Consider the following 12,142-nt stretch of genomic DNA (forward strand, 5'->3'; position numbering starts at 1 on the left):
GAGAGGGAGGGAAGCAGAGCCAGAGCATGTACAATAATGCACAGCAGCTGTAAAAATGGAGGATCCATCCATCCCAAACAGGAGCCATCCAGGCCTTAGTCTTCAATTTTCAATTCAATACGCGACAAATATTAAATTCAGCAACGGCAAGATGATACTTAACATCATGCAGATATCACTAACACTTATTAAATTGGCTGAATTAAAAGCCAGTTCCTGACTAGCGGCCAATGACGTCTGCTGTGGATAAACCCAACACACATTAGAACTCATTCAACGATAATCTGAAAGCCAGATTCAGCTCAGTGCGAATACACAATTGCACATTTTGACCTGCCACAAGCTGCTGTTGACACTCGCCTCCTCAGCTTCCTTGCGTGATCTTCCCTCCTTCCGCATGCCCTCCCCCCCCCCTCTCTCTGCTGGCTGATGCACCTTACAGCCTCGCTCCTGGACCATCTGTTAGGGAATCTAATTCACATCCAGTCATAATCAGGTTTGCTGGAGTGCCCACGGTCTCTGCCCATCTCTGTCTCGCTCTCTGTCCCTGGCCCGCTCCGTTCCGTCCGATTTCTGTTCCGTCTTTGACTGTCGCTTGTTAGTTTGTTCTATTTTTCTATTTTTCCCTCTCTCTCTCTCTCCTTTGTGTTAGTCTCAGTTTGAGTTTATGTATCATTTTCCTCTTTACTCATTCACAGTCACACACATTTTTTTTTTTTTTACAATTTTAAACCATTTGACAGTACTGATATCCGTCAACATCAGCGAAGTCGTCTTTGTCTTTAGCTTCACTTCCACATGATTTAATTGTTCTCCCGAAACTTTCCTAAAACTCAACACCTTTAAAACTGCCAATGACACAGATTTAAACGCAGTTTCAGCAGTTTGCAACTAAAATGAATCTACGCGCTTCAGACGCAGAGCTGCATTTCCAGCGGATCCTAACTGCGTATATGTATGCGTGTGTACATGTGCGTGTTCATCCATGATTGGGAATAAGGAGAGCCGAGGTGAAGGCGGGGTGGAAGTTAATGAGAGGTGAGTGTCTGAAACCCTCTACCTCTTTTTCTCTCTCTCCCTCTCTCTCTGCTCCTGCAGTAATCCTCTTCTATAAATCTGCAATCCAATCAGCGTTGTCCACACTTACACACACACACACACACAGACACACACGCATACACACACACAGAGCTGTTGGGAGGCCCATCTGTGTGTTAAGGCAATCTGCTTTATCATTATGATTACATTGGGCTCAGTTTACAGCAAAGTGTGTGTGTGTGTGTGTGTATTCAAGCGCACCCTCGCTGCCTGACATTAATCACATTCCCATGGTTTGATGGCCTAAATAAAAAGAGGAATAATATTGTTGCTGTCCAATGAAAGCCGCAGATGTCCAAGAACACATTAGGAATTTCTTCACAATTTAGAAAAAGTTTTGATTTGAGAAAAGGCTCCGGGAAATGAAGCAAATTATTTTTTTCATGTTGTCTTGTGTAAAACAGTTATAGCTTTGATTTTATGAGAGCTTTGTAATATCAAAAGGGAATGTCATTCTTTGTAGTAAGATAAAAAATAAATATATATATATATGAATCCATTATAATTTAAATGTAGTTTTGTAATACTTGTAACATGTACATATATATATATATAATTATTTATAATGGGAATTGCATGTTTTCTCCTTTTCTGTGTGTTTGTGCTTGAGAGAGAGAGTGTGTGTCTAAATCGTGACTAAATCCTATCACCGCAGTTGGAGGTCAGATATCCTGAGGAAGTGTTCATGTGATCTCATACAGCAGGTGTGTGTGAAAATGTGCTTCTTCTACTGTGTGTGTGTGTGGGGGGGGAAACAAATGCATGTGTGTTGGCTGAAATTGACTTTTTACCTTCATCGTTGCTATTTACCATTTACTTTGTCTTTACAGACTTTTGTTTTAAGGAATGGGACACGTTGCTGTGACAGCAGTAAATGATATAATTAATGACGGCTGAATTCCATTTAGCTGCTTCTGTTTCTATTCACTGGGACGCTAGTGGGACTGGACTCACTGCTTTTGGTGTTAAATTCCGTGAGATAGTAAAAGTTTATTTTTCTCTTTTTCTCTGGCAAGTTAATTCATAATTACAATCAGTTTTATTTCAGGTCAAAACGAGGACCATTGCATGGTGGAGCAGTGTGTCGTGTCTGTCTACGTGGACGGACGTGGTGTGTGACTTCATGCCATGGCGTGACTTCCAACCCCCTGGCAAACCTTTACACCTCTCATCACCCAACTTCACTGTCTGCCAACACACCGAAAGCACACACACATTCACATTGTGCTACTAACACTCCTCTCGGTGACTGGCTGAGGGTCTGCGTGAGAATGGCTTGCCAGACCTCTAATTGGCTTGACCCAGACTAACCCTGAAATCCTATTGGACTAAGACTTCCTGGTCTAGAGTGCCCACACGCACACACATATACAAAGGGCTAACAATGCACTAATCAATAGTGTTTTAATGGGCTATGCAATAAAACATTAAGATGTTCCTGTTAATTGGTGAGGCCATGCTGCATGGTCACAAAAATAACCTGAGACTGAAATGTGATATCAGACAAAACCAGAAACCTATAGGAAAAAAAATGGTAATTATAAAGAAAACTGTTACTTACAGTTTGTTACCAGCATATGCCTGTGACTCTTATCCAGAGAGATGTTTAATTATTAAAAGCCAGGGAGAAAAAGCGGCAGAGGAGGAGGAAGAATGTGGAGGAAGAGAATGTGTGTCTGCATTTCACGCCGCGCGCATTTCCTGTGTTGTAACATGAAACAAGCTGCGTATTTACAGTTTTTGTTCTAAAAATGGACAGAGCAGCCCTCAGTAAAAACCTGCCCCCAGCAACACAAACTCAGAACTGGTTCCACCGGACAACTTTAAAGAGAAATTTCACTTCGATTGAAGCCTTTCCTGCTTGAGGTTTTATTGCACATGCAGATGGCATGGGGGAATGACTGTAATGGTGAAAGAGAATGTCCTTCAACCAAATGATAGGATTTGAAGCCTCTGCACTGCGACGCATTTGCACTACTGAAGTGTCCTTGAGCCAGAAGTTGAATCCCAATTTCTTGTGATACTTGACACATACTATGAAAACGTTAAAAAAAAAAAAAAAAACTGAACCAGGGTTGCCCAGATGAACGTACATTATTTTAAAAATTACATATTGATTGATTTGGGAGTTCAAAAATATTAGAAACTATTTTTAGGAAGAATTACAGTGTATTAGTTTATTTCTTTCTTTTCACTAAAAAAGAAATTACTGGATCATGATACCTATTGTGAACTAGTCTAAAACAACATTTTTTTTTTTTGCTGCTTCTTGCCTTTAGTGACGTGGATGCAGACAGTTTCCTTCAAAGGCTGCTGTAATAAACCAAATTGTCATAAAATTCTAAATACTAATAGCCTAATGAAAAAGAGAGAAAGGTTACTTCTCTCAGCAGTAGGCCTCGCACACACTCAAATACACTGACCATTAAAAACACACACACACACCGGCTTTGGATGTCTCAAAACGCTTGGCTTTCCTTTCTCTTTCATCCGAGTTTTAAAGAGGTCAAGTGTGACTTTTGTGTAAAACTGAACAGATTCATAGATTTACAGTCACCCTCCTTCTGCGTCATCTGCTCACTCTTTTTTTTATTTTTTTATTTTTTTGCCCTCTTCTCATCACACCGTCTTACCTGGGGTTGTAGAGGGCATGTGCGTCTCTCATGTGGTTGGCTTCCAGTGGATCGTAGCTCTGGTGCATCCTCCAGGCGCCAGCGCCGCATTTACCATACGTTGACTTGGAGTTATCTTCACTGCTGCTGTTCACCAATGGCCCCTTCGATAAGTTCATTCTGCAGGCAGCGGCAAAGGAAGCGGAGAAGGAAGTGAAATGGCAGTGACGGTAGAGAAATATACAGAAAGACAGAGAAACGGCAGGCGGGGAAGTGAAGCCGGGGCACGGCTTCACTACTGGGACGTCCGATAAAGTATCACTAAAATCATGTCATAAAACTAAATGTAGACGAGTTTTAAAATAGAAAAGCTTTGTCTCATTATTGAATATTTACTATTTTTCATGTCTCAGTTTAAACCAAATACAAAAAGAACAAAAAAAGAACATCTCTAAAAATATGTCCAGAAGATCATCATACTGACAGACAACAGAAAGTTAATTTCACAGTAATTGTGGTGACAAATGTATTGGGGAAAGTGGTGGATGTTATAAATACAGTGAAAGGACACACGCATTCACACACACTGATTCTGTATCAGAATAAGTTGACAGCTCCAACACAAGTAGGTAGAAAGAAACGCAAGTTCAAATAAAGGCATTTAAGACTGAGGACGCCAACGGGCAGACAGACAACTTCCAGACAGAGGACGGGCTGTAAACTCAAACCGGTACACGAGACCTTTGTCCTGGAATGTGTTAACAAATTTCTATCAAATACATCTGCCCGTGTGCACATGCATCAGTCGCGGCGTCGGACAGCTCAAGAAGCGCATTCCAGCTTCACTTAACGTCAGAGGAGTTTTTACCAGTTTCAGCCCCGAAAAAAAGGCTTTCAGGCCGAGGGAATATAAAAGTAAATGCACCAGAGGAGGTACTGCCACGCGTCAATCAAAGCGAGCGCTGGCGTCAGGGGAAGCGCTGTCACTGGGGTGATAAGGTCACCGCGGGCAACAGAATCAAAATCATCCACGGCAAAAAAAAAAAAAAAAAAAATGAAATAATTAAATAACACAGAGCCACTGAAGAAAAGGATGGAGGCTGACGTCAAAGAAGAGCAGGGCTGGTTGTAAAAGAACAGTGCGGGTGTCCTACATTTAAAACAAAACTATCAGGGGAGAACGGAGCGGGCCTTGTGATAAGAAAAGCACTTTACAAACGCAAAATATGGAAAATACGGAAACCAATTCAGAGCGGGGAAGAGATGTCAAAACACAACTAGTAATACAGCGATCGGCCTCAAGTAATGGAGAGTGCGGAGGTGCTGGCGACGCTCGACGCACTTCCAGCCTTTCATGTGTTTTCTTTTTTTTTTTTTGCGTTGTAACAGACGCACTAAAATAATTACACTAATGCTGATTCCGAAACGAGTCTGAGACAGAAATCAATTATCATCGATATTTAATTTGTCTGAACGATTCTACCAATTGAAACAGAATAAGTTTCTCTCCCTGGCACCGACTTAACTTATTGTTTCAAGTGGGACAAGGATAAAAATCCAAACGTCTCCAAGCACATGATTTTGTCTAAGCTTTGTTGGAGTTTTCCTTGCATTAACGTGTACCTGAGTGTGCGCTTCCTCCAGGACAGTGCATCAGTAAACAGAGCAGGATGTTTGTATGTGTTGCAAACTAACAGACATGTGTTTACCACACAAACAACCCCTGCGTAGACATTTGTGTTTCCGCGTGTGAGTGGGATGTTGCTCCACTGTGGGTTCTTGTTTGTAGGTGAGGGCCGGGCAGACGGACAGGTAGACGGACCAATGACTTGTCTGACAGCCCCTCCATCCGTCCACAGAGCGGGGCCGGCTCAGCGAGAGGTGTAGAGGGTGTGTAATATGTAGGTTTTAGTTCCACTCTGGTGAATAGGAGGAATCAATATCTTTCTGCTGCTGCTGCTTCAGACACTTATTGGCTTTGGTTGCGGTGTCACAATGCTATATAGACAGGCAACACTTAATACTGCTGTTTTTTTTTATTGGGGAGTGTCACAGCGTGCTAAGGTACATCCAGTGCCATGTGCAAATGATACTGTTGTCTGAATCTGGCCTTCACAGTCACATGCAAAGTTGTTCAGTTACATCTTTTCGTAGGGATTAATCAAGACAAAAAAAAAAAAGGAAAAAGAAATTAACTAATAAATTTAACTTTATATCGTAATTGCCGTGAACCACGAAGTAGAGGATCCGAGATGAATCACTATTACAGAATTTTAGCTAAATGACAAAAAGGCTTTGCCTGCTACCTGCATTAACCTGGGCAGTGAAACAGTTGGGGATTACAAAGGGCTCCTGTCTTATTACTCTATAACCAAGATAACTAACTATTGCTCCGACTAATTAAGGTCACGTAATCGGATATTTTCTTACGGTCTTGATTCATTCCAGAAGATTAAAATAAGGCTAACAGGCATCTTAAAATCAACAGTCGATGGTTTTAATCAGGCGTTACCAGAAGCCATTCAATGCAGGGCAACTGCACAAGAGAAGAAGTGTATTACGCGCACAGTACTACAGATGAAGAAAGGAATTTGGAACATTTAAATATTTTTTTTTATTATATTCATTCAGAATCCCAGTATGAGTACTTCAAGAAATAAATAGCTCCCACCATAAATATTTATATATGCATATAAAGAAAAAGTAGAGGTTAAAAGAGAAGATTATTAACCTGTGTGATTCTACCTAACCTATTTCACGCTCCTGTCACTACATGTAAGCAGCACCAGCACACACACACATATACAAACATCCAGTGTGTGTGTGTGTGTGTGTGTGTGTGTGTGTGTGTGTGTGTGTAAGGAGTAAGGAGATCGTGGGTGTCTTTCTGATGCTCAGTGACTCGCTCATGTGTTGCTGGCCCATCTGTGAACAGAATGACCATGACACAATATGTGTGTGTGTGGGTGTGTGTGTGTTTGTTTGTGTGTGTGTGAGAGTGAGAGAGAGAGACATGGTGATGCAGTGATTGATGAGACAGTTGCCATTCTTGCTAATGCAAAATGCACCTTTCCCTGAAGGGAGCAAATGCCACAACACACACATGCACACACACACACACACACACACACAGGCACAAGGACATGCGCACATGCTCACACACACACACACAGCCCTACCTAATTACCCCTCTAGCCAGGACAGTGTGATGTTATTCACACGTACGATATGTATTCATAAATATGCATAAACGTAGTTTGCTAGTTGTGTGCGTGGTTTACACACATATGAAATAACTAAGACGTCTAACTTGTAGGATTATGGTGAAAAGGAAAACCTAGATTCGGTCTGTCTTGTGTGCTTGAGCAGAGAATAAATACACACTTTCTGCTACATAAAAATAATAAACCCCATAATCCCTTTATTCTTTTCCTTCTCTTGCTTTTTAACAATAGCACCGAATCTTAAATGATTTTTTCTTTTATTGCTTGGCTTCTTGAAAAGGTGTCGAGATAGGGCTGCTGACTCTCTCTTTCGTTTGCACTTGTAGCCCACACTCTGAACTACTACCTCCTACAGGAAACAACATTGCCTAAAAATTGCCTAAAAAGTCTGCGCGGGCGAAAGGATGACATTTTGATTTTTGTGCGTCCTGAGCACACTGAAGCAGTCATTAGGTAATCATGAACGCTGAGAGGAGGAACATATTTATAGAAAAATGTGTCCGTCTACGTTCCTCTGAGTGTCTGCACATGAATCGGGGCAGGTGGGGCAGGACGCAGCCCCGTGTGTGTCTCTGTGGATGCGGATGTGTGTGCGCGTTAGCGTTAGCGACGGGAGCTGTTAGCGGGGCAGGCGGCAGATGGGCTGTCGGCCTTAATAGGGACTGAGCGGGTGCAGAAAGGTGACAGCTCCACAAGGGAGGGGCGTGTGGAGAGGGAGAGGAGGAGTGTGTGTGTGTGTGTGTGTGTGTGTGTGTGTGTGTGTGGTGGGTGGGGGGGGGGGTGGTGAGTGGTGAAGGAAGGCAGGGATAAAGGGAAAATGAATTATCCGCAGAGGTGAAGAAAAGTGCGGATCAGCTGTGCAGAGGAACGCAACTCCTGAGGGCAGGAAGTGTTTGTATTGTTTTATAATTTTAATCGTATTTTAATAATTTATACAATATTTTTTTATATATTTTTGTATGTATAAATATTTTGGCAAACGAAAGGTTTCACCTTGTCGGTGCTATGTAAAGTTGCCAGAGTTGAAAGTGTCAAATATTTGTCCAACTGATACTGTTTTACTTCAGAATATGGGGGAAAAAGAGAGATATAAAAAGACAAAAATCTAGTTTCTGAGCACAGAAGTGCTGTCTTCTTCAAACAGCAACACGGCACACCTGAAAGATTTGAAATCGCTTAGCAGCTGTGGACTTTTCCTCATTTGTGATTGTTAAAGTTAATGATAAAAAAATACATACGGTGCTAATGTTTAAAACCAGGAAAAAAAAAAATTTAAAAAGAAAAAATCCAAACGCTTATGAAAAATATTTTTAAAATGTAACGCACAGAGAAATGAGGCCTCTGATTGTGACGTTTCCAGATAAAGACCTCTCAATATCTTCAAGACAATGCATCCGAACATGTGACCGACACGTTCACACACGTGTGCTCCCGTAACAAAGTTAGATCGTCGGGACGGTTTGAGCACGAACGCTGTTGAGCTAATTTTTATTTTCATTTTTTAGGTCAAAATAAAGCTCTGCAAAAACGTGTGGTTCCATTTCCACAAAAACACTGCAGAACGTCAACTAACACAATAAAGCCACACATAAGCGCGTCTTGTTTTTTGTTTGTGTTTCATTGAAGCGAGTGGGAACGAAAGTCTATTTCAGTAAATGTTTGGGGGCACTGAGCAGGAAAATTTAAACATACATCATAAACGGTTTCCTCCGAGGAGTCTTACCTTCAGGTGTTACTGAACCACAGCTCTTTGATTCAGAGAAAACGTTTGTTAAAGACGCATAAGCGGCGTTAAATAAATGTTCGTGTGATGGGAGGCAGGTTTTTGGAAAGTTGGCGAATTACACCAGGAGAGGAGTGCACAGATGAGTGATGGAAATAGGTAGAAAAAGGCAGCGTAAAAGAAGAAAAAAAAAGAAAACTAAAGAGAGAGGTGGGGTGGTGGGCTGGCCTGTCATTCTCTCCCCATCAGGCACACACATGAAGCATGATGGGAGGATGAGAGGGGGAATATTTCACTGTCAGTCGGAAGGCGGCATGGTCATTCATTTCTTTCTCTCGTACCCTCAGTAGCTATCCCTTTCTGTTCTGCTGTATCTCTCCCCTCTTTTTTTTCTCTTCTTCCTCTTTTTGAACCACCCGTACACACCGTCGAAACAATGACAATTTAATCATACTGTCGGCCCGCGCATGTAGAGGGAGAGAACTACCCAACCAGCCAATCGTTAGGGGCTCTCCCCACGGACAGCCCGACAGAAAAAGTGCAAAAGACAGACAAGTCGTTTGAACCCGCATCATTCTCTCCATTCTCTTTAACTCATGCACGCACACACACACACACACACACACACACACACACACACACACACAGCACCTCTCCATCTAAATCTGTTCTATTGTGGCCCGGTCTCCGCTGTCTCCTCCCATTAGGAGTGAGAAGCAGCATTAGAAGCCCTGAGCACAACACGATGGACACACACACACACACACACACACACACACACACACACACACACGTATGCATGCACCGGTCTCTTGATCTAAAGCGCAGCTTATCGAGTGAACAGCTGAATTCACGATTTAGTGACTCTTTGACCAAAAAAATAACAATAATAATAATAGTAACAATTATACGTAAAACATATTGAAGAAAAAGTTTTCTAAAGCAAACTTTGTAAAATGTAAAGAAAAAATAATAATTGTGCATATTTCTAAAACCGCAGGGTAATTCTTCGATGAACCACACATGATTTGATAGATAGATAGTGATGATACTGATAATAATTGAATGCACATTTTGATGTATGGATGACGGAGATGTATGGATGATGGAACACGGGGGATGAGCGGATGAGCGCCGTGGAGAAAGGGACGGGGGGAGGAGAAGAGATGAGCAGCAATGCTCCTCACTATATATCACTCCCTCTCTTCTTTCAATCACCACTTTGGCATTCAATCTCACACACACACACACACACACACACACACATCTTCATCTGCAATGTGGTGTAATGGCTAATTGCAGCCTGTGTGTGTGTGTGTGTGTGCCACAGCTGGTACAGTCTCTCTTACGGCTCTTTCTACGCATAAAGGCCGCCGCTGACCCGTGACACACTCGCACAAACACAGAGCAATGATGGATTGGACATAAATCAGAGAAATTCCCATCATCAGGGCTCATCCCACTTTGTTGTCACCTCTCTGTGGTTTCGTATACAAATTTATAACGTGAGACGGTGCCTTTTAATTCCTGCATTCTCGTGTGAACAGATGCGCAATCGCATCGGACACAGTTTGGTCACTTTTTTATCTGCGAATGTGCCAAAAAATTCTGTCTATTGCTGCGTGTGTGTGTGTGCGCGCATTTCCCCACATGTGTGTGTGTGTGTGTGTGTGTGTGCATTCATGCGTACATGTGTGTCCAGCGGACCTCCTGAGTGCTGGTGTCAGACAAAAGCAAACCCCCTCCTCCCTGCCTTCCCACCTCTCGCTCTGTCTGTCTCTCTCGTTGCATCTCTCTCTCCCTCTCTCCCTCTCTCTCTCTCTCTCTCTTTACGGGACTAAATTACCACTGGAATGCCCGGACCCTTCACATGAGAGAGAGGCCGCCGTACGCAGGAGTGTGCGTTTGAGCTTAAACAATGCAAAAACTGACGCGCAACGAACGGCGTAGGCAGGGGCAGACGGACGAGGCCCGGAGACGTACGAAAAAAAAAAGGAGATGAAGCTCTCCTCATACAAACCATCAATAGGTCACACACACACACACACACGTTCGTAAGCAGGCACGGACCAGTGTGCGATAACACACTGATGCAAAACGCACACACACTCACACAGGACACACACGGGCACAGCCAGCAAATCAGTGCATCACATATTGACATGCTTTGACAGATGAATTAAGTAAATGATTTTATAAGGAGATTAAAAGGATTTTAATTTACGCAATCTCTCTTCGCCTCCCCCTCACCACCGCCACCCACTCCCCCCCTCTATCTATCTCTCTACTGCGTTTTCTCCCTGATTGCCTGAAAAAAAAAAAAAAAAAAAAAAAGAGTGCACCAGACAGTGGAAATAAAGAAAGCCACTAAGAAACATGCCAGAAATGCTCTGCGGTATTTTCTCCTCATACTTTTTAATTTTGCACATAGGTTGATCTTTCCCTCAGTCACTCGCTGATAACAGAGCGGCAGCAGAGCGGCTGGCCTTCAGGTGGGATTTTTCTTCAAATTTGATTGTCTTCAGTCAATTTGTCAAAAGTAGTAGGTCATGTCGCAAAAACAAATCTGAAAAAAACAAAAAAAAAAATCCTCATTATGACACCTTTAAAATCATTTGACCAAACGTGACCTAAAACAATGGGATTTGTCGTCTTATTCCGTGAGATGCAACGCTCTAAGCCTTGCAAAGGAAAAAAAAACTGAGCACGCGGTTAATCATTAAATCTATTTGAAATGTAAATAAATATGACTGATTAAATTAATTCATTTATAAAGGACTCATAAATCTCATCTGGTAAATTTCAAATCTTCATCCGGGAGAACTCTGTGATCGAGTGTAATTTCACACATGCACCAAATCTTTTATTTGACTGCAGGAACAAAACAATCACCAAAAATCATCATCATTCCTTTGTGAGTAAAATTTAATCTAGACAGATCAGTTTAAAAAAAAAAAAAAAAAATTGAAGGAAACCACTTAATGCTGCCCTGTGTTTATCTTCTCCAACGCACTGCACACTTTCCCCTGAATGATGTGTACGGCCGCGGTGCAGTTCGCACCACCCGTCCGTCTCCTTCACACCCAGCGACGAAAAACACCAAATTCACTAAAGTCACTGAAGGAAATGTATTTTAATGATATGCAAATTGTATGTATATGGTGGCATGAGGGGAATGCAATTATGTTAACAGCTTAAGCGGTACTTGTTGTTATTATTATCAGTATGATCATCATTATCCCTAATATTTTAATTAGTATAGGAAAGCAGTGCCTGGGAGCAAAAGAGGCAAAGCCTGAGCAGGGAAAGAGAGCGGAGGATGGATCGATGGACGAGTGAATGGATGAAGGAGCGGACAGACGGGTGACTGGATCAGAGGGTTCACTACAAAAAAAAAAAAAAAAATGAGGGAGAGCTTCTGTACACTCGCTGAAACACACAGACAAACCAAAGTCTAATTGTTGGATTTGAAAGCGTTTTTTTTC

General features: G+C 42.2%; 1 protein-coding gene across 4 annotated transcripts in view; it reads right to left on the reverse strand.

The window, feature by feature from the left end:
* esrrga (estrogen-related receptor gamma a) overlaps positions 1 to 12,142 on the reverse strand; it is a 135,046-nt gene that overhangs the window by 53,564 nt on the left and 69,340 nt on the right. For all 4 annotated transcript variants that reach the window (XM_047581304.1, XM_047581302.1, XM_047581301.1 and 1 more), the window contains one exon: positions 3,732 to 3,890. In XM_047581304.1, the coding sequence (XP_047437260.1) occupies positions 3,732 to 3,889 (158 nt within the window). In that variant the 5' untranslated portion in view covers position 3,890. The remainder of the gene's footprint in view (positions 1 to 3,731; positions 3,891 to 12,142) is intronic.

The sequence above is a fragment of the Mugil cephalus genome, chromosome 3, assembly GCF_022458985.1.
Source record: "Mugil cephalus isolate CIBA_MC_2020 chromosome 3, CIBA_Mcephalus_1.1, whole genome shotgun sequence".
NCBI lineage: Eukaryota > Metazoa > Chordata > Actinopteri > Mugiliformes > Mugilidae > Mugil > Mugil cephalus.